At 41.0% G+C, this 23,576-nt stretch overlaps 1 protein-coding gene across 7 annotated transcripts in view; it reads left to right on the top strand.

Moving 5' to 3' along the window:
• AGAP1 (ArfGAP with GTPase domain, ankyrin repeat and PH domain 1) overlaps nt 1–23,576 on the top strand; it is a 354,680-nt gene that overhangs the window by 109,050 nt on the left and 222,054 nt on the right. For all 7 annotated transcript variants that reach the window (XM_082763868.1, XM_082763867.1, XM_082763866.1 and 4 more), the window contains 3 exons: nt 12,967–13,052; nt 15,696–15,837; nt 19,743–19,877. In XM_082763868.1, coding sequence (XP_082619994.1) covers nt 12,967–13,052; nt 15,696–15,837; nt 19,743–19,877 — 363 coding nt within the window. The remainder of the gene's footprint in view (nt 1–12,966; nt 13,053–15,695; nt 15,838–19,742; nt 19,878–23,576) is intronic.

Genomic DNA, 23,576 nt, shown 5'->3' with positions numbered 1-23,576 from the left:
CGAAGTTCTGATCGTGTACTTTGGACAAAAGTATCTCCCCCAGGATGGAAAGAAACAAGGTTTTTCTCTCCCACCTTATTGCCCAAGTAATGTAAAATACTAAAACAGATGAATGTGAACATGAATTGCTGAACCTGTCCAGCAGTTTATGAAAATATCTTTAATTTACAAAAACAAAAATTTGTTATGAAAGATGGGTACATGAGTTTGCATTAACACAATCCCCTTAAAATAGAAAATAACAGAATAATTAAAATGAGAGTTGGGAAGAAAGCTTCCTTGTGGAAGAAGCAGTAAGATTTAAGATTGTGGTACCTTTGGGTAGGCAGTAAAACATAAGGTAGAAAACCAAAGCAGTAGGTACAACTACTGCTGTGGTTTTATTTGTGGTAAGCTTTGAAAAATCTTTATAGCTGCACATCTCCAGTGTAAAGTATGCTTATGAGACTGGCTTAAAAGTAATGTAAAGCATTAACTTCTTTCCTGACATTGAAAATTACCTTATTTGCTGCTGGTTTTCTGAGAATTAGTGATTAGTGTCAATTTGCTCTAGAATGTCAATTTGCTTTAGAATGAGGGGGCGTATATTTTAAGTTAACTAAATTTGTGGATATAGTTAAGATTCCTTTTTCCTGGAAGAGTGAAATGTTTTTGTGTTCTCAGCTGCATATAAAGCTCATCTAACGCCTTGCCTCCAGAGGGCAAATAACTGCTGCAGTCAGTGGAAACTTTATGTACCTGTGTCTGGAAGAAGGTAGAGTAGAAATTAAAATGTCAGATGTCTCTGCTGTACTTGCTAGGCTGTTGGTGCCTAGGCCTCCTGTGCAGTATGCAGTGCAAAGGAGAGGCTTGGGAAGCTCTCAGAGTTACTGTAGCCACTACTTCAGCAAAGTCTAACTCTCCAAGGAAGATTGAATGTGACTACTTATAAATTTAAGCTGCTTGTGTTCAACATCCCCTTGTGAGATTTTTGTCTGACCAAAGAATATTATAAAACACGTATACAGAGAATCGAAGTATAATCTGTTAATCTAGATAACCTTCCCATTTACGTCATTCATAGAAAAGATCTAATGCTTGAGTTGCTCATCTCTGCGATAGAAGCAATGGTGGAGCTTGTTCCCCTAGTGAGGGGAGGGAGATGCTGCTTCTTGGTTTGCAGTTGTGTTAAACTAAGTGGACAGACAAGGCTGTTTTCATGGTCTTTATACCTTAAAGTGCTGGGAGATTTAGTAGAGGTAGAGATCACAGGTGGGAAGTTAAGCTGCTCCTTGGTGCTCGCTGCCACCCCTGCTCTGGTCTGGGACCTTCCCTGTGTGGCCATGCCCACCTGCTGTGCCCAGGCTCCTTTTTGCAGCCTGCAGCACGGAGACCTGCCCCACCAGGGGACCCATGGGCTGCAGGGGGACAGCCTCTCTCCTGCCCTCCTTCTGCACCCACCTCGCAGGCTGGAGCTGGCTCTGCTTGCACATGGGGCACAGAGGCCTCCCATCAGCCGCCAACACCAAAACCTCCCCACGTAACCATAATCCAGTAAGCTAAAAATGTGATTGTTTCTTCTGTGAACAATTAAGCTCCTAAATTCAAAAATCTGTTCACAGAAGTTGTTAGTGATTTTTATCTGGCTAACGTTTTTCAAATATGTAGGAATCTGTAGTCTGTATCTACTAAACAACCAAATAAATATTTTATGTATAAAAGGAGGGGATCTGTCCCAGACTAAGCCATGTGTTCTGTTCCTGGTGAGCAAGCCAACTGAAATATAAATGTGAAGTAGTAACATTCATCCTCTGAAATATGTGCGTATGTGCTTTTCTTGAAGAGAAACTTCATGCTTTTTCACTTGTAGTTTCCTGGAATTCCATAAAGTCATCCTTGTATTTGTAGCTTATACACATAGCTTATGCCGTGAGACCTGGTGAGAGTTCCCAGTGCGTTTAAGTTCAAAATAACATCCTTTAGAATCCAACTCCTCGCAAGGAGCTGGATGTTGCATCCATTAAAACACCTGCACCACAAAACAAAACTATGGGGGAGCTGCAGTTTTTCACATTGTGTTTAAATCCTTGATGCAATGTTTGACGGGTTTTTGGGGCAGCTGCAGCTGTGGAGTGCTCTCTTCATCTGTGGAAGCGCTGACTGAGGCTGCGTGCAGAAGGCACTGATAACGTTAGACATGGGTTTCAGAGTGATCTCCTCTCTTAGTTCTTTGTCCGCTATCTCATTATTACAGTATCAGCTAATTATTTTTATTTGGCACTTCACACTGACATCCAGATACCAAGTAACACTTGTCTTTTTTGATCACTTTAAAGTGTTGCTGCAGTTGGCTCTCCTGGGCTTTGGGAGCCTTTCAGGCTTAGCATAAAAGAGCGTGTTTATGTATTCCGAAATCTCCATTCTGCATCCCATCTTCCTCTCTTTCCCTCTCCTCGTCCCCTGGAGACTAGCTGTGTGGTTTAGCAAACCCTTTGAAAACCTCTCTGTTCCAGCGGGCAAGTCAACGGCTGTTTTAAGTGTTGCGCAAATAAGGAAGAGTTATTTAAGGGAGAGGTTAGTATTTGCTCTTTTCCCAAGGAGAAGATGCTGGAGACACAATTTCCTCAATGGGACTTCCTTTCTAGGTTGCGTGCCTTGAGGACAGAGTGATCTTTAAGATAATGTCTTGAATGCACTGTGGTTTGAATACTCCAAGATTTTGATGACTTACGTCTGTAGGATTGGTTGTCCGTCTTATAAAAAGGCTCCTCTGAAGGCTCCATCCCAGCTAAAAACTGGGATTTAGGTTTATAGCTGTTGTAACTTCGGACTCTTAACAGTAGTAAATGACTCCTAAGTCCCCATTGTTCTTCGTTTTGTACTGCTGTTGAATCAGAATTCAGCTTGGAGTGGCTGTAGATGGAAGAAAGGCCTGTTTTTCCTTATCTCTTTCAAATTTTAATTCTGGATTTATTTTAAAATCACAGCCCAACATTTAGCTCTCAGTCTTGAAGCAAAACATAAACATGTTATTGAATTTATTATTTTTTTTAATGTTTCGAATTGTTTTTCTTTGACACTAGCTTTTTGTTGTTTTGGGGAACAGTACCAGAAAGTAAGGCAAGTTCTCTGACTGGATTCATACTATGCCTAAATCTCAACAAACTGGAATTTGCTGCTACAGCAGGCTGTCACTAGAGTTTTCTTACACATTTCAGGAATTGTAAAGGCCTTCCACCTTGCAGGATAGCAAGATTATATCTTGACAGCCTGTTGTCTATGATGACAATTTTTAAAACCTTCCAGTTATATTTGTGGGGCTGTCACTTGGTATTAGGTAGGAGCATCTGAAAAACGTGTGATTTATTTCACGTGGAAAGAGAACACACTAAAATACAACATATAGATGGAAAACATTTCCTCTTACCTATAAGATAAATAGTATACTATTATATAACAATTGTGTTCTCATATATGATTTAGAATATTGTGGGACACAGTTAAACAAACACAAGAAACCCTAAACCTGAGATGATGGTAGGTGATTTGGTGATTTTTCCTTAGTAGATCTCACCATTTTTTTTGGTTTGTGTTCTGATAGGTAGTAGCATAATTGCACCTGGATAACTCCAATGTTCAATTCAGGGCTACTATTTGCAATGTAATACTGTAATGAAAGGACAGATATCAAAGAAGTTGGCTATAATCTAAGTATAAAAACCCAAGGAATATTTAAACAAAAAGCAATCAAACAAAAGCCAGAAATCTGCTAAATCTGCTTCTTCGCTTGTAGGAGCTTTAGGCTTATCTTGGTTATGCAGCTTAGGGTTTGTCATGTGTTAATATCTTTGAAATCACATTGGAAGCTTGTAAAGTTCAACCTGCGTAGAGAAATTTTGAGCGGATGCTGTCAGGGGACAGTTTGTTAGCTTGAAAGGTAGAAGCTGAGTGAACAGGCTGGTGTCTGAAAGATGAACTGTGTGATAAAGCAATTTATTTTTTACGGAATTGCAGTAAAGAAGAGCCATGCTATTTTTAGTCATGCGGCTAAAGATGTGAAGAACATTGTTTGGAAAGTGGTATTTTTGTGTGTAGACTCTTAAAGCAAACAAACAAACAAAAACCAAATACTTGGCCGATGGCAACAGGTAGGTAGGAGTGTACTAAAGTAGCATCACATCCTGCCCAAAGAAGTTGATTGCTGCTTTTTGTTGTTTGTCTCCAGCTGGCTTGAAAAAAATAAATGTTTAAAATTAGACTTGCAACATATGTGCAATTAGTGGGTGTGATATGTTCAAGCATCTGTCTGCACCTGCTGTCAATAAAATAAACGAGAAAAGTCAACAGCAGGTGAAAAAGGCAATCAGGAATGCCAGGCTTCCTATTTTATGAGTAGAAATGGGACTTTAATGTAATCCTAGGCCTTATGAAAGTACAAATACCTTTTTTTTGCTTTACATTTTAGTATTTAATTTGTTATAGCTCTTAAAGTACCTCAGCCTGTTTACCTGAAGGGTTCTGCTGTCTGATAAAGCTTGAACAGCCGCCACCCATGGCTCTGCCTTGCTGTGCGAAGTTCAGAGATTATGGTGCTGGAAGGAATGTTAAATACAAGTCACAGAAGCAGCAGTGCAGGAAGTGCTGCGCTAAGTCAGTCTAAAAGCTATTTCAAGCTGTAATCACAGGATTCAGCATACAGAGAAAGTCGTGCAGGTGTTGGGATAGTGGGGGTGCTGCTGAGAGAGGTCTCCTGGTGCTTGGGAGGTGGAAGCAGACTCGGGAGCTGGGGGACTCTTGGAGGAGGGAGATTCTTGCAGGTTCCTGCTGTTTGTTTTCCCTCGTTAAACTGTCAGAGATATCTTCTCACTTGAGAGAATTATGAGAAAGGGCATACTTAACACATAAAATGTTACTCAGCTTCTATTTGCTCAGTGTCAAAATTTTCCTATGTTAGTGCAGTAAATGGATGAAAATATGGTACTTCGTCACGTCAGCTTGATGGCTGTCTGATACCTTGCTAGTGCAGTAATTTCCAAGGTCTGAGTGCTCACTTGCAAGGCACAGGCCTTTACCACTTAGAAGAGAATAATTTAGAGTTTTGTGTGTTCAAGCTAGAACCTTGGACAGTTAAAATCTCAAGCCTATTTATTACATATAAAAATCTCACATGGGTTAATATGCCTGTCTTAGGGGGAAGGATTCTTTACTTTTAGACCATAGGTCCCAGGGCTTATACCTCAAGTTTTGGTGAGCCGCGAGTAGAACATTGTCATCTTCCATTCCATACTTTTGCCTGTTTACCTGGGGTCATAATAAAACAGGAACTGAAAAAAGCACCAGGTCTTTCCCGTACTGTAGAATGGGATCTGCAGGTGATTCCTCAGCAGGAGCACTCAAGTCATCTCTTTTCCTGGTCTGTTCTCTTCAAGTAACCTCAGTTCACTCAGTTTTTTTTTTGCCTTACTGTTTATTCTTACTGTTTATTTTCTTGGTTGTTAACTTTTTTTTTTTTTTTTTTTTGGAAGTGCTTGTGAGCTCTATTCCTTTGCTCCTTTCCTCCCTCACAGTGCGCTACCCAGAGCACTACGAGGAGTTGTGGCTGAGGTTTTTTAAGCTCCTGGCTGGAACAAGCTTCCTGCCTGCAGCACTCAGTAACTCCCACCTGCTCTTCCGCAGTGCCGGTGGCTTGCTGTCCTACCCATCTTGCTGCAGCTGGTTGTTTCTGCTCAGGTGGAGAACTGCGTTTGTCCCTATGATGTGGCTTTTATTTTCTTTCCACGCTGTTTTTCTAACTCGTTACAGCTGTGTTGAAGTATGGTCCAATTTTCTAATACGGTTGCAGCCCCCCGGCTTCATTTTTTACAAACTTACTATCTTGTTACTTCCATATTCCAGGTTATCAATAAAAATACTTTCATGAAGCTTAAAACTCCTGCAGAAGCTTTTCTGTGTCATTTGATGAGTACCAAGTATGGCTTACTCCTACTGCTGCACTCAAATTACTGCTTTCATTGCGGCTGGGCTCCTCTAACTGCCTTGCAAGCAATATTCCACTGACTGTCAGAAGCTTTATAAGGGAAATATATCATGCACTGCTCCTCTGCAAGCCTGTTTCCAGATAGAGAAGGAACCTTAACTGTTCATAGGCTTTTTCCCCCCACAGTTATCTTGGTAGTTAACTCATCCTTTTGTTTTCCTTCTTTCTGAAGAATAATATTGGGTGGGAATCCCAGCCGGTTTGCTGTGCTTGTAGCTTCTTTTCCTTTTGCCAGGTTCCTCTAATGGAGCAACAATCTGCACTGGAAGTATTCCCTGCACCCAAATTTCTATTAACTGCATTTCTGAGGAATAAATTTCTGAGGAATAACGTGGTTGGCTCAAGTAAATGTTCTTCCCGGACTGGGCTGTGAAGCAGCACCATGTTTTGTTTTCTCTCTATAGCCTGGCAACTGTTTGAAGTTAGTGGAAGCAACTACTGAATATTTCCTTCTACTTGGCTGGTTGGCTGAGCTAAGAGTGTGTGGCAGCAGGACATCACCCTGTCAGGGGGCTGTTTCTTATTTGCTTAATTTGCAGTCCTGTTCAGGCAGTTCAGGGCTTCTCTGCTCTGTTATATTTTCTGCCACGTGGGAGTGAGACCGGCACCTTTGCAGAAATACCATTCAGCATAAGTGTGTCTGTGTGTCCTCCAGATGAACACCCCCCCCGTTGTTTTCTATCTTACCGTATTTAAAGGCATCAATTACAGTCTCTGATTCTGTGTGAGTTGAGTGGTTAATACTTTTCTGAAGTATAAGCTATAATTTTCCTGGATGCCTAAAATCAGTAGGTCTCCATTCAAATCACCACCAGGTTTTGTGGACCCATCCGATACAGCCTTCTGCAGAAGTACTGCAAATACGTCAGGGAATGCATCTCGAATGGTTGAACATCACTGCAGCTTGCAGCTGCTGCTAAGGTTCCAGCAGTAAAGACCTCTAAACCTTCTTCCATGGAATTGCAAGAGGAGAGATTAGTGTTTCCGTGGCAGTTTTCATGTAACTATGCAATTATCCACATAACGTGGTGATATCATACAACATGTGGTTTGTGCCCATGGGTGTACTTTGCTTTAATAGTAAAAGCGAGCAAAATGGGTTAAAGATCATCAGCAGGAGTTAAAGAAGAATACATCTGCATGGGTCATTACTATTTACTACCTACTAAAAAAAGCAGCTGATTTTGGTGGGGAGGGAGGTGGTAACATGCTGCCATCTGAATTACTTCCTCTCCACAGTGAGGTGTGAGGGGGCTGTGGCAGCCGTTCTGTGTGCTTCAGTTACCAGGAGCAAAAAAGATGGCCTGGTGTAAGTAGGGGTATTGCTTCGTACCTCAAGGAGAATGCTCATATTCTAGCCCAGGAATTGATCCATGCATTTCCTGCAATGCAGTGTAAATCTACATTTCAGGATAAGCAGATGGTGAGTTTTGAAAAGCCCAGACTAGGTTGCTTTGGGTTTGTTGTTTTTTCCCCCCGTGCACTTTTCTGGAAAGCTAGTGCCGTTAACTGCTCGTGGCTAAGTCTTGTGTGAAAGTGGTGGTTCCCCAATCTTTGTGCTTACATGGTTTATACGCTCAACCCAGCTCAACCACAATTTGGTTTCTTAAGTATTTTCTAGCACAGTTTTTGGTGTTAGGGGAATACCCAAAAGCTGACTTTAAGTGTGGCTGAATAATAGTTTGTGATGGCTTCTCAGCTGCTGACCCAAATTGACATCAAGCACAGAGCACATCTAGATGTGGGTGAAAATTAATTTCAGTGCTTTTTGTATGCTTTGCTTCCTTAATGTGATTTACTGGGAGATGCTGAGTGGAAAAACAAAGATACTTTATTGAAATCCAACTTCCAAGTAACATTGTGAGATGCTAGCATTGATTTACTGGACTGCTGAAGTATTTTTTCTTAGTTGCAGAAGATCTTGTGGGAATTTTATTTCTGAGCTTAATGAAAAACGTTCATATATGTATTTGGTCCTAAGATGATGGATGTATGAAGAAAGGGAATAAATGACTTCTGAACACGTTTTCCTGAAAAGGAGTCAATTCTCAACATGGTTTTCTCTATCTTAAGAAAAAAGAGACGGTCTCTGCTTATAACACTTGTCTTACTTGTAACCCCAGTTGTCAAAAATCCACATGTCATAGGAAATATGAAACAGAGGCTTTTACAGCAGATTCAGCCTCATCTTGCGCTCTCCTTTCCAGCCCCTGCCTGCCCTGCCCCCATGTCGTGGTAGGCGTTCAGCTGCCGCATGGATTTGTCATATGGCCAGCCCCCCAGATTTATCTTTCTCATACGGCCAAATAACTTCCTCCCCGTGGCAATTTGCTTGAATAAAGGGTCTGGCAAATGAAGTTGAGCCTGGGGATATAGTATGAAAATCAGCGGTTGCTTCAGCGCGCAATTGCTCAGTGAAACAGTTAACAGCTAGATGAAGGGGTGCCCAGGCTTTCCTAACCGGATGAAAACCTTCATCTCTGGAATTCCCTCCGCGACACAAAGATTTCACAATGCAGAGCATCTCTGGTCACAAACATGTGCAGTGCTTAGAATCGGTATTAGTTTTTACTGGAGGACGTGGTTTTTCTCTGCCTGCTGATTCAAGCCACTAACCTTTGTAGAACTGACACGCATAGAAATGAGATTAAGAAGCTTTTGTTGATTCCATCAGGCCGCTGTTCTGACTTGTGCTAGGTCTCTAGCCCTGGCTGCACGTTGCTGATGCACAGCTTTTATTTAGCTTTGCGTGGAACAAAGCTGTATTTCTGTCAGGAGCATTTTGTATGAGGAATCGCACCTAATGCACATACCAGGCTGAGTCTTTTTGTGGGCTGCATCATAAGCACTGCTCTGTGTCTTCTGGTAGGTATTAGGTGTACTTCATATGGAGAAATAATACTTGCCTTCTGATGTGAAATGTCTGCAGATGAGCCTGTACGAATGGATACCCATCTTTCCCAGCAAAGCTCAGAATAGTGCAGCACTGCTTAGTGCAGAGTTTCAGAGAGGAAAATAAGCCACATGCTAAAATCTTCCCAAATTGAAACTTCCACACAGTTTCAATGATTTTGATCTCTAAATTTGTTATATTTCATAAAAATCTTTTCCAGCTGCGCCTGGCTGTAGAGAGCTATTTAGGTGTTCATGGAAAAGTCTTTTCCATCATTTTAAGGATGGGACTGGGGCTGCGAGTGGGTGCAGTTCAGCTGTTGGTTGGTGTCCTTCGCTCTGCTGTCTTTGTGCTTCGCTGTGCCTGCTGGGGCATGGCAGGAGCGATCATCCTGTCCTTCAGAGCTGTGGTCCATGCTGCCAGTCTTGTTATTTCTGTGACCTCTTTTGGCAGGTACATATGGGAGCTGCGAAATTTCCTCATTAAAAAGCTGCATGTGTCATAATCGTGATGTGACTAGAACAAAGCTAGTTGCCTCCTTTGGGACTACTTGATGTGTTTCTGAGACTTTCTTTTTTAATTTTGAAGGTCATTTCTTTGTTTTCAGTGTCTTCAGCTTAGATGGTGTCCTGTCACTCCATCGTAGCGAAGGATATTAGGAAAATAGAGTGGTATTTTGTAGCCATGGGAGACCTCTTGACTTCCTCCAAAGGCAGTGGTAGTTCGGTATTCCGACTGGCTGATCTGTCAGATTCGTTGTGCCCTGTGGCCCTGTGATGCTTTACAAATTCCAGAGATGCCTTTTACAGAAATCACTAGTGCAGTGCTGTCCATGCAGAAGCATACCGAAACAGCTGCCCTTGCGCTGCTGTGCGCTGTGTTTAGCATTGGCACGGCCTCACGTTGGGTATTGTGTGCAGGTTTGGGCTCCACAATCCAAAGAGGATGTTGGAAGCACCCAGAGGAAAGCACCAAAGCTGGTAGAAGGGCTGGAGGGCACGTCCTGTGAGGAGAGGCTGAGGATACTGGGTTTGTCTGGCCTAGAAAAGAGAAGGCCAAGAGGCGACCTCGCTGCTCCCCACAGCTCCCTGAGGGGAGGCACAGAGGGAGGCGGCAGCCTCTGCTCCCTGCGACCCGATGTTGGGACATACGGGGTCCAGGGGAGGCCCAGGCTGGGCATTAGGAAAAAATTCTTTACCATAAGGGTGATGAAGCACTGGCACAGGCTTACTAACGAGGTGGGTGCTGCCCTGGGGCTGTCAGTGTTCAGGAGGCATTTGGGCACTGCCCTCAGTAATGTGCTTTTGCTTAGCCCTGGAGGGGTCAGCCAGCTGGGCCTGACGGTCTCCGTAGGTCCCTTCCAGCTGAACTTCTTCATTCTAGGGCATGGCTTTAAACACTTGGGGTTGGGGGATTTTCAGATTTAAACTATCTATCACGAAATATCTAAATCTAAACAAATGTACTCAAATGAGATCATGGGGGTATACAAGGAACAGATGAGACTGATGCATATTCCAGACGATGAGTGTAGTCAGCGTTTAAGGGCAGAGAAATAAGCCACTTAAATCTACTCAAGTTCACTGTATGCTGCTTGACTGCAGTACTGCTCTTCCAGCAAGACAGACCTTATTGAAATGGTACAGTGTGTTAAGATTTGAACTTCATGCTGGAAATAAAAATAAATTATCACACTGAGCTCCAAGCACAGTGTTTTTGGAGAAGGCAAGGAACAGGTATGTTTGTTAAATATGGTACATTTCTCAAAGCTGCTCCCTTAAAATAAATGAATAAAAATGCAGTGACCCTGAAGTGACTCTCACGAGCAAATTTCATATCATTGCTCATGTGTGATCCGTATGCATTTTAATGCTAAGTCTATGGATTATTTTTTTTTCAATTTTCTACTTAAGCCTTCTATTTCACCTTGTCTGTAACTTCTTTATGCCTCTGAGGACTGTGTTTGAAGATGCAGTGAGATTTGAAAGGCATCCTATTGACGAGGGGAATAATGAGGTCATTCTTAAATGTGTTCATGGTATTTTGTAATTAGCTGGGTAAACTTTCAGTATTAAAGGAAACAGGAAATGGTAATTATACAGAACTTTCACTCTTTGCTCACATCTGCTGCATTCCCATTGTTACTTAAAGCTTTAAAGTGTCCCTCTGGAGGGCTGTGTATTAAATAATTCATTTTATTTAACTCTTCTTTATGAAGCATATACCATTAATTGATAACAGAGCAATAATGATGTAGTTAATTGAAACTGAGATCCTGAGAGCTGAGGCTAGTTTCTTTTCAAAGTCTTATATTTGGTTTTGATTATTCTTTTCAAGTTCACTAATGGTATATGTTTATCGGCTGCTTGATCTTGGAAGGCAAAATTGAATTATTTTTTTAACGAAGATAATGAAAGCCTGTCCATATGTGCTCTCGTCATTCTGTGCAATTAAACAGTCAGAAATGTGACATTATTAATTGTTGCAAGCTTGGTACTGCTGAGCTGTTCTTTACGGGGTAGATTTAAAAAATGAGAATGTAGGAAAATAAAACAGTACCGTTCTTGTGTCTTTTATTAAACTTGAAATGTGTTTAAACATGCTTACATACTGCACATAGCTGAACTGTTGAGTGATCTTGACTTGAAGCTTACTCTGATGGGCTGGGGGATAGGTGGGTCTAAGCCTGTGCCTTCCTCTAAGGCTAATCATTTCTGTGTGACTGCTTGGAGGATCCAGGTTAGGCTGTATGTGCTGACGTGGTTGCTTGAAGATCCAATTTGTAGAAGAAGTGAGAGCTGTTCAGTCACCCTGCAAGTGTGTAAATGCATTTATTGTGACAGTATTGCAGGTTTTAAAGCAAGCATAGTTGGGGAATTGGGTTCAAATCTGAAAATAGACCTGATTAAAAAAAAAAAAAAAAAAATGGGGGTGAGGAAATAATTTTTATGTTAGTAGATATGTTTTGTCTTAGTTGTAAGCGGAGATGTGCGATGGCTGGACAGTGTTCACCGTGGAGGCTTTAGGACCTTTGTGGCATGGTTGGTGAGATGAGAGCCCTCTTGGTTCCCGGAGGGGGATCTGAATGCAAACAAGATGCAGAAGCAGGCCACGCTGTGCTAATCCTGGTTTAGGCTCAGTCACACCAGAACCCCTAAACGTGATTTGTCATTGCCCAAAGTCTGTCAGGAGAAGCAGCAGGATGCCTGAAACATACTTAACCCCAAAGGAAAGTAAGCCCAATTCTGCCCTTGGGTCATGCTTGAAGGCCCCATTAGGACAGTGCAGAGGGAAGGCAGCAGTGCAGCTGCCTGCCCTGCCCCAGTTTCGTTCCTTGAGCTCAGTGCCAGTTTGTCTTAAGCACTCAGTATTCTGCATTTCAGTAACAGGCCCAGGAACAAAATGGGGGTGGCTCTGCTCTTTTTATCTAGATCTCCAAAATAGATCTTTAATTCATCCTGCCAGTTAGGGCACATCATTCTCTGTTAGTTTAGCACATCTCTACACAGGTACCACCATTGTAGTTTTTTGTCTAACATGTGTCTGGTATTTTCCCCTAACTGTGATTTGTGACTATAGAAGTACCATTTTCATAACATTACGTGTGTGCTGTAAGAACTGGGCTTCTCTTGAGGAAAATCTAAGACCTACAGCAAAGTATTGTGGTTCTAATATATACATTAGACATCTTTTTGTATCCAACTGTGACATAGTTGCTCTTTGTAGAGATGCATTTCTCATCATTACATAAAAAAAAGACAACTATCTTTTACCTGCATATATCAAAACAAAGTACATCTACCATGAGAATTAGTGTTTGCAATGAAGTTTTGGCTTTTTTTCCCCACTAGCCTTATTCTTAAAATACTCTTAAAATATGCAACTTAACTTTCTTCAATGATTTCTATGTTAACGCATAGGAATTGAATTTATTCAATTCAGCAGTTCATGTATTTGTGAAAGATCTTAGATGCACTCTTTCCACAAGCGAAGCCTTTTTCTATGTTGTGTTTTGTTTTACTTTTCCACTTCTGTAATGAGTTACTTTGTGTAACAGGTGGGAGATTCAAGAAAGAGATAGTAGTTGATGGACAAAGCTATCTGCTGCTGATTAGAGATGAAGGGGGCCCTCCAGAGGCACAGGTGAGCATTGCATTTCTAGCTTTATTGGGCTAAAATCAGTTTCCACTCATTTTTCGTAAATGTACCTCAACCTTTCTTTATGAGAACTTGCTATGCTTTGTTATTTTCTGTGTCTGCTTATCTTTCAGCTGGTAAAATGCTCTCAGGTAATAAATAAATAAATAAAATATTGCATATTTTGAGTATAATATGAAATTATATTTATAGATATAGGCTACCTTCCGTTGAATGCCTAATCATTATGATTCCAGTGACCACAAAATTGCATGTTATAGTCTTGTGATTTCTTCTGAGTTAGAATCTCTAAATTCTTAAAATACAGATCAGGTAGATGTGTGCACAGTGACAGTCATACTTGTGTATGAATCTGCATTCCTTATTGCTTCCATGTCTTCCTCCCTGTGCCGTTGTAAGCCTCAACCTTCCAACTTGCAGCTCACTGTTGAGGTTCTTGGGTTTGCCATGTGGTTTCTGTGTACTGCCACCTCCTAATCCTATAGGAGTCTCATCAGAAGAAAATTGGGTTCGTGTGCCTAACACTGCTATGCTATTTAAGTGAAGTGAAGCATTTGCTTATTGCTTAAGCCTGTGAAGGTTGTGCCAGCCTGGCTGCAGGGCAGTGTCCTTGTCTTCAGGCATCCTCTTGGTTTTCCCTCTACCTCTTCTTAGGTGGGCACTAGCGAGGTTTCTCAGGCACTGGCCTGTTCGGTAGCGGATTAGCAGCAGGAGCTGTGCTGTTGCCAAACAGCTGAGTGGGAGCGATGCCAGCGGCGGCAGCTTGGGTTTCAGTGCTCCACTGTTGCTCCTTAGCTGCAGGAGGATGAGAGCATGAGGGAAGGTGGCTGGGCAAAGGAGAAGAGAAAGGAGGTAGGGGAAACGGAGACCAAAAGGGACATCCTGGAAGGAAGTCTGGTTCACACATCTGCAGCCATGTGAGGCATGAGCCTAAATGAAGTTCTCTGTTTTGGTCTGTGAATGACTTGGCTGAAGTACACAACGGTTCTCAGGCCTCACAGCTTAGAGAGCATTCACTCATATAAAAAAAAATAAAATAAAATGGTAATACTGCAATTATAAAGGTACACACAGCCATCTAAATATTTGTGTACCTGAAGAATTGGTTTTGCAGAGCTCATTTGAACTAACTGCAAACTAATGATCAGGCACTGTTTTGCCTTTGATCCACGCTAGGTAAATTGGGGGTGTTTAATTACTGCTGTGGCTGAGATGGTTCTTCAGAAAAAGAATGAAAGGCCTAAGGTGTTAGTGCTGTTTTGCTTTTCAGAAGACACATTTCACTTGTAAATTCTCTTTGTTGTGTTGTAGGCATAATTTCAAGTTGCATGTATAGTAAATATCTTTAATCTGCTTATTAATTCCCACAATAAAAAGTTTATTTCTGGGTTAATGAATATTTATAACAAAAATCTAAAGAAAAACGTTCGCCTCAATATTCATTTATAATACAGAAAGGGCTGGTTATGTCAGCCTCGTGGCTCTGCTTTTTGCAAAAGTATGCTATATTTTTGTGGATAATTGGGGTAGAACCTCGACCTCCATGAGAAAGAGCTGAACTACTGTCAGCAGAGCAGAAACAAAACTGCAGGAGCTGGTAGGGCTGAAGTAAGTGCTTACAAACCTAGGCTAGTTATGTAAAACTGCAAAATGTACCAAAATGTTTCTCAAACCAACCTGCTTGCAGCTCTGTATGTTCATGTCCCTAACCTACCTGGCATGTTGTAATAGTAATATAATAACAAGCATGAGTTCCGGATGGCTGAAACTTGTTTCCATTGGTCTAAATTTGGGTAGGAATGGAATCACTTAGGGAAAAATAAAGGCAGTGAGGTAAGCTTAACTTTTTTGATGTGCTATATACGTTTACTGTTATGTTAAATGTGCTTAAACTGTGTTGTTTCACTTGTGAGCTAAGTCTTCTTCACTTGCATGGTCACTAGAACAGCACCCTGCCTTGGCCTGTGCGCTCTCATGTCTTTTAGTGGATTACTGATGCCAAGAGAGAAGAGTTTGCTTTCACACTGGAAGCTGAATGAGACATTCAGTACTGTTTGTCCAACCAGTGTTCTAATTATAAACTCACAGACAATTTGAAATTAACGTTTTTGGACGTTGAGTGAGATGTGAGAATTATTTTCAATGCTTGGAAAACCACAGCCATATTTGTCCTGGCATTGACAGAAACACCAGCATGCAAGCACATAAAGCACAGGGTGGGGAAAATAATGCACTAAATAAGGCATCCGAATACTAAGGGTAGGTATTTTTCATTTATAATTCACAAATACAGAGATCTGAGGCTGTGGCATCCTCTTTCTATGAATCAAAATCAGTGTGCACTGATAGCAGTTGGGCTTACAATATCATATACCAATGAAGGAGAAAGACAGTTTTGAGTGTGAGGGAAAAACCTTTGCTTATCCCAGATACTGCCTTGCACAGTGATAAATGTTGATTCATCATTTTATAAATAATACACCACTTTTTTTAAGACCTGGTTATTGTCACTAACAAAGCTTCCCTGATGTATGTTGCCTATTTCCCTGTATGTCAGATAAGAATGTTTTTCTTTTTTCCTCTGTATTGCTTTGCGCTCAGTCTGCCTTTTCCATTTTTATTCCGCAGTTTGCCATGTGGGTGGATGCTGTTATATTTGTCTTCAGTTTGGAAGATGAAGTCAGCTTCCAGACCGTTTACCACTACTACAGCCGTATGGCTAACTATCGCAACACTAGTGAAATTCCAATGGTACTAGTGGGAACTCAGGGTAAGTGCAATCTTGACCACAACATTTCCTCAGAGTGTCCTTTTGTGGCTGTACAGACTGTTCCAAGCTGGCAATGCCATGTCCTGTCCTTCCCTATCAGCAAGGTGATTTCCTAGGTTTCCTCAGCTGGCTTGGCAGAGGGTCTTGGCATTGCAAGGACTGGTTTAAAATGGGAGACGAATGTCCACGCAGAGCCCTAGGGATGCTGAAAGCGTGTAGGGCATTAGCAATGGTGATTTAGAATTGGTTTCTGTCATGATTTAAAATGGTTGTACTGTGGTACTCAGCCAAAAATGATGAAATATGTGACAGTGCACAAAAGCCATTTAAAATATGCGTAATTTGATCTGGCTTCTTCCATGGCCATCTGAGAATTAGATTTCCAAGGCACTCTAGTGTCTTCCAGAAGCTAGTAAATAGCTGTTTTTCTCTCATTAGATTTAAAAGTAAATATATATTCAGTGTTTGCCTGTCATGCTCGCTTTCTTGGCCATCAGACAGATGCTAACACTGAATTTGGACAGGTGAATCACTTGTGTAAATTGTGAAGATGAACCAGTTTGCACAACATTAGCAGTCTGAAAGTGGTCAGTGCTGTAGCATTCCTAGGAGGCAGACAGATCAGAGATTGAAAACCTTCCACAAAATGGGAATGCAGCCTTTTGTCACCTGAGACAAAACACCCCAATTGCTTTTTTTCCAAAACACACTCTGAAGCAGCAACTGGCTTAAACTATTAGAAGAAGAAATCTAGTTAGGGAAAGCTCCTGGTACCATTTGTTTCTTCTGTGTCTGAGCTGCCTGGTTCATACTCTCCGCCTTGCTTGACCGTGGCATCAGCTTCATGGTGCAGTAGCGTTCTGCACTGAGGATGGTTTGCTGTGTGTTTGGGCTGGAACAGAGGCAGAAGAGTTGAGGCTTCCCTGTGCCTAGTCATGTAGGTGTCCTGGAATAACTCCTAACAAATAGGACTTGCTGCAGAGATGCTTTACTTTAGAGACCTGCTGTTTTGAAAGTACAGTTTAAGACACGTTTGTGTTCCTTTACATTGAAGTGCTGGTTGCTGCATATTGCTAAGTTCCTGTGCAAAGTTAGAGGGGAAAAAACAAGTGTCACGAGCTACTCTTGTGGATTTGGGTGGTGAAGCCCTGTCCCAGGCTGCCCAGAGAAGCTGTGGGTGCCCCGTCCCTGGAGGTGCTCAAGGCCAGGTTAGATGAGGCCTTGGCCAACCTGATCTGGTGGGTGGTGTCCCTGCCATGGCAGGGAGTTAGAACAAGATGGGCTTTAAGGGCCCTTCCAACCCAAACCTTTCTATGATTTGACTGTGGGCATCTCAGTGTACACCACAGATTTTAGTGCTGCTGCTGCTTTTGATTGTTCTCTTTGGTTGTGGTTGTTGTCCTGTGGTCAGAGGGAGAGGGATTTGCCTCCAGCCCGCAGAGCTGCGACACCAGCCCTGTGCCACAGGAAGCAGGGGGAAGTGTGGGGAGCACAGGAGGAAGAACAGCGACGGGGCTTCAGGGCGGAAACAGATGATAGAAACATGAAAAGGGAAGTAGGTACAACAAAAGTCTTAGGATAGCAGAAATTAGAGCCAAAAGCAGAAACGAACTGCTCTGCAGGGCCACACAGTCCACTTGAAACTCCAGAAAAATGGGAGGGGGAAATGCTTCACTGAGATAGTTTTATGCATTTTTGTCGCTGGACTGTGCTCTCATCTCCTTCCAGTTAGTACCAGAAAGGAATTTGTTTTGTAAAGCTCATTTTCTGTTGCAACATTGATGCAAAGGGAATTGTTAATATGTGACTAAAGACAGAAATACTACTAGTTTTTGGAATAAGCATCAGCAGAAAAAAAAAAAAAGTGCCTTTTGGCTACAGCAGCTGTCAAACTGTGCTGTTTTGTTACAAAATTTACCTGTTTGACACCCAGCTTGATAGATACAGCAGTATTCTTGAAACAATCTGGGAAATGAAAGCTTTTCTCAGACATCAGCAGCTGCCCGGTGCTTACAGAGGTGTGTGTCCTGCCATCTCCCCTGGGAAGTGAGGGGGAGTGGAGGTGCTCTGCCCTGGAGGCGCATTCCTACCTGCAGCGCTGCCTTTGCTTTGCAAGTTGAACTTCTTGAAGCCATGGCGGTGTTTATCACTTCAATTCTGGTTACATGTTGTCAGCGCCCTCTGCTGCTTAAAAAAAGAAGTCTGCGGTTAGCTTTCTAGATCAACAGCTCTGCTTTTATTAATAAATCAGATCCTGTGCATAGAGCAGTAACACCAGTGGTCTTATCATGCTCAGATCTGAGCCTCAGCTATAGCATTGCAGCAGTCGCTGACTTCACGACAAAGTGAGGCTGTTTTGTCCTGAAAACGGTTGCCACTGTGGAAAACAGCAGATTTTAGAAAAACATCCTGAGCACCTCTAAATACTGAAATCAGTGCCTGTTGTGGTGGCCAGGTGGTAGCTGCAGAGCTTTGTAGATTGGGCTGTACTTTTGTGGCTCCTTGCAGCTTTTTTTGCCAGTGCTAATTAACTACTATGATATTCCTGGGAGGGAAAAAAAAGTTGCTTTTGAAGATTTGATCATAGTGCTATCACTCTGTAAATAGTGAAGTATAACCCTTATAGAGTTCTTTGCTACGATGGAGGGTAGTAGTGAAGAGATTTCTCCTTAGCGTGTTTTTTTTTTTCCTGGTACATTTTTTTTTCAGCTCCTATGGATAAACAAACTAGAAACTGTGGTTGAAAAGCACACCTAAAACATAGCTCTTGCAGAGAGGTTGAAAGTATTGTCATTTAGCTCTGAAAAATGAATTACTGTTTTATTACTAGCTTTGCAGTATGTGCACACTATTTCATCAATATGTTTAAATCAAGGTTTGAGACTCATTCAAAGCCATTTACAAAGAGTTTACTGGATCCAGTCTTGGCCGTGACTTGAAAGTCAGGTCAGCAGCAGAACGTGAATATGTGGACAACCCCAGTTTCATGTTAACCTGGTTAGTGACTGCTTAGGCGGAGGTGTGTGTGGTGGGCATGTGCAGGGGTAGGTTTAGGTAAGAGGAGTCCTGTGCTCCCAGCTCAGCTGTGCTGGCTGCTGGCTCACAATGGCTAAGTGTAAAGTGCAGAGAGAAATAACCTTGCTCACTGGGAAGGAATCGACCCAAAAAAAACCAAAAAAGCATCGTTACGTTGAGTTATGCTGAGGAGCGCAGACAAGAATTGGATTTCAGATTTTTAGCAAAGCTTTATTAGCAATTTCATACAGTGGTGTTATTTCTTATCTGCCATCTTTAATTTTATTTCCCCAGCTGTCTTAGTATTTCTTGTTGTGTTTTTGTTCTTTAGAAAATGGTATCTTGTGCAAAGCTCTTTCTGGGTGTCACAGTAATGCATGGTACTATTTATTCACTGCATTTCATTGTTTTGTTACTGCAAGTGTTCTGTTCTTACAAACATGAGATGTTTCATGCTTCATGCTACAGGTGAATGTTACCTGTGAGCCACTGCTGATATTTATAGGAGGCTTAAAAATCATTTGACACGTTTATAATTATTAGCCACTTGTTTTTTCTGAGTATGCTTTACTTCAGAGCTAATGTTCTTTTTTGTAAGATTATGGATTTTATTTGAGCTGGTGATCGAAATATATATATTACAGTAACTTAAAACATTTTTCCTAGCTTTTTAGAATGAATCAGTGTGCTGTTGATTTTTAGTATTTTAAGATATAAATTGATTTTTTTGAAGTATGAAATTTGGAGTTAAGTCCTCTTTTTTTCTAAGAATTCTAAAAGTCACATGTTTTGTACTTAAATTCATTGTTTGGGTATTGGTAATTCTAAGATGTTGTTTTCAAATTATGTTTAAATCTGTATGTAAATATATTTTACCTCTGTTGCTGTAGATGCTATAAGTTCCAGTAACCCACGTGTCATAGATGATGCCAGAGCAAGGAAGCTATCAAATGATCTCAAGAGATGCACTTACTATGAAACCTGTGCTACGTACGGCCTCAACGTGGAGAGAGTCTTTCAAGATGGTAAAGATTATTTTTTCTTCATCCAGCATATCACATAGTACTGTACTTGTTTTTTAAATAGCCACTGATGTCTGACATGTCTGGTGTGTTCCCATTTTTCAAGTATTTGTTAATGATTAGGTAAAGAAAATATTTGTTTCTAGGGATTTATTCATTTTTTATAATACCTTAAGATAATTAGAAGCCTTATTATGCTTAACATGGCACGTGCACAGTGTTGTGCTGTCTGCTACCTACCACCTTTAGTTTTTGGCATCTTAAGCTACTTTTAGTCTTTATTTTTTTATTTTCCTTTGTGCTTGCTTTATATTAATAAAGTTTACTTTGTTTTGATTTAGTGATTGTGGAGATGCTGAGAGAGTGTTTGTGCCAAGTAGTTTAAAATTGTCTTTCGCATTTGAGAAATCGGGAATAAACCGAGACAATTGGTAGGAATGGAATAGTCATGAGAAGTAACTTGTGGCATTCATGGAGTGTTTAAAGCTGGCTGTTTTGTAGGTGTTTAGAAGTAAATTTGTCTGCTGATGGACGATTTAAAACATGAATAACAGCAATGTTCTAGTTTGCCTTGTAGGAGGTATTAGTGATCATTGTGTACCATATTAAAAAATGAGTAACAGAAGCCTTGTTTTGATTATTTGTAACTATTTTGGAGAGTTAACCTCTTGGAAGAACTTTTGAGGCTGGAGAAGCCACGCTGAACTTAATCCTTGGTACATGAAATGGACTTTGTGCACCCTCTAGTGGAAATTTAGCCACGTGTCTTGGGATTTTGTTACCTTCTGTTCTAGTGATGGGTGTGTAGTATCTGAATATGACAGTTCTGCATTTAGAAACCTTCATTACATTGAACTACTGCTCAAAAGTCTTGACTTCTGTTGGATTTTGTTTTGTTGTTGTCTGCTTTTTGTTGCAAAGACCTGCACTGTTAATTGTCATGAGATGGTGTCGCATCAGCGTGTATCAGTGCAAAGATCTGTGTATCTGCAAAGGTGGCTTAAAAAAAAAAAAAAAAAAGCCAAGCGTTCTAATTTTCAGATGGAAAACACTGACATATGCTGCACTGTGCTTGATTCCAAACGAGGGTATGCTCAGCCAGCCTGTTGGAAGTATCTCAGAAAACTGTTTAAAGCTTTATATTTGTAATTTTCTCAATGTTTTCTATTGAACTAGTTGCAGAAATTACTGTTTTCACTGCCTGCATTTTCTGTATTGAATGAGTTTCAAACAACCATTTAGGGTTTTTGTTAGTACGTTTATTTTTGAGTGCAAGCTATAGTTAGATTTATAATTATATATTCTAAGTGTTGGTGTACAGTCTATTTTTTCAAGGAGCTTTTGAGAGAGAAATCTCTTCGCAAAAAGATAGTGTGATAAACTCATAAGCTTCCAGGAAGCTTATTTATCTCTACTGAATTTCAGGAGTAAGCAGAAAGAATTGATAAATGTGCTCAAGAAATTTCAAATTCTGTTTTACCTACATGGTGGTCAACCAACTACTTAATGTTTACCAACTAATGGAATTAGGAATGCTTCTGTACAAATGTGTTACAGTTGCCAGACACGTCTGGGACCAAATCCAATTCCTGGTAATTTTTGCTGTTTTTTTCAGCAAGAAGCAAAGGAGCTTCTTAACCCCATTAAATGAGAGGGTGGGAATGAGCAGTACAAGTTGTTAATAGGGAGGAATTGATTAAATGACTCTTGGTCTATGCAACTCTGGGTTGTTCAGGTTGAATGTAGGCTTAATTTTTTTTTTAGTGGTTGATTCAGAGGGATTGTGTAGTCTACAAAACTGCAGACCTTTTGAAAGGCAAGGGATAGAAAGGCAGAAATTTGGGGACAGTTTTCAAGTTGCCTTTCCTTTAGTAAAAGGAAACCTGTCAGAACGTGAGAGATCCTTGTCCTGTACATCAGCAGGCTGACTTCCTGGGATACAGACTGTGTCATAGGGAGGGCTGTCACTGGGGCACCAACTACAGCTGGGGGTGACCCATGGCTCTGTCACCTTTGCTTGAATGATCGTTCATGCTGTGAGAGCCTGTGACTTAGTGAGAATAACTTCGCATTTTTATTCAGTATGAAATACAAGCTAACATCATGAAATATACACTAGATTTACACACACACACTGATTTTATTTCAACTTCTTTGTATGTTGATAGGCAAATATAAAATGTACAGAACAGAACACACCTGAAGTAATTCTGTCAAACTGCCTACATCGATGTGTGAGTTGATCTTGCTAGCAGGCAGTTACAAAAAGTTTTCGGTTCCTCGTGGTTCTGACTGTGTGCAGCCAGCCTGATGCCTTGCTGGGGTGTGCTTAGCATCTTCTGCTCTCTGAAGCTAGTGTTCAACTGGAGCAGCTCTTCCTCCCCTTATCCTAAATTTGTCAGGCTGCCTCGTTAGCAGGGTAGCCAGACACCTGCCTGGTTGCTTGACTTTGACCCCATACCCATAGTTAACTTTTCTTTTTAAAGCCACAGCACTTCTTGATGTAGATACTAGCAATGAAGAAGGAGAAGAGATGAGGGAAGGATGGATAGCTCTTCACCCAGTAAGACAACACTGCTGAGCATTTCTTATTATTTGAAGGAACCCTGAGTCAGTGCTAGCAGCCTTGACAAAATCAGTGCATTTTTTCAGCGAACATGAAAGGGGTACAGACCAACTGTTACATTAAATAATGTAGGACAGGTTCTTGCTGTTTTTTTTGCTAAGGAGAAAGTGGTGTTGACCACTTTTTTTTCCCACAAATATGACAGTATGCAAGACACGAAGCTACTATTCCTGTGTATTTCTGTGTATTGGAATTGTTTCTAGACTTTGCTTCGAACCAGGTGGATATCCATTCTTGGAATTCAGGTTTAGGATTTAGCCGCTTGCCATGGTGTTCTAGGGTAGCTTTTGCTTGGTATTGAAATGCTCCAGGGTGTCTGCTTTGGTAGTTCTGTAAGGGTGCCTCACTGTGTTGTCCAAGAGTAACACTGATTGCCATGGACTTTTTTGTTAAACATGGATGTTATAGAGGATGTTAAATGTGGATGTTGTAGAGGATGTAGCAGGAGAGGTCGGTTTTGGTTAATTCCCGTTAATTTCAGTGCTCTTGTTTTGTATGCTATGACTCCTGTTTTCATCAAGTCCAATGCTGCATGTAATGATTTGCATCAGCTGTGATTTACATTTATAGTATGTAAAACCCCAAAAAAAAAAAAAAAAAAAAAAAACAAAAACCAAAGCCGCTTTTCAGGAAGTCTGAATTACCAGCGGGGTGGTGTTAAATCTCTAACTGTGAACTTCCAGTGTCCAAAACCCTGCTACGAGTCCTAGTCCCGATAGGCTTTCCTTAAACATAGCAATTAGTAGTTTTGTTCCAAAAGGTGCAGTTTTACAAGCTTTTCTAAAAATTTAGTGTTTTTTTTTTTTTTTCCTTTTATACATTAATATGATGTAGACCTACCTTTCTGCTGAAGAAACTAGAAGTTTCAGTGACAGGTGATTTTACACACACCTTCATTGTACTCAGATTAGAAATCAAATTTCTAATTTTGATCTGTGCAAGCACTGAACTGTTAGTTATAACTCAGGTCCTGTTTTTTCCCCCTGTTGAGTGTTAGAATACTTCAACTTGAATAATTATTATGAAATTACTTCATTCTTTATATAAATCCCAATATATTGTTTACAATTCTTCCT

The sequence above is a fragment of the Aythya marila genome (genome assembly GCF_965140915.1).
Source record: "Aythya marila genome assembly, chromosome: 6".
In the NCBI taxonomy this organism is placed as follows: Eukaryota; Metazoa; Chordata; class Aves; order Anseriformes; family Anatidae; genus Aythya; species Aythya marila.
This window is presented reverse-complemented; position numbering and strand designations above follow the sequence as displayed.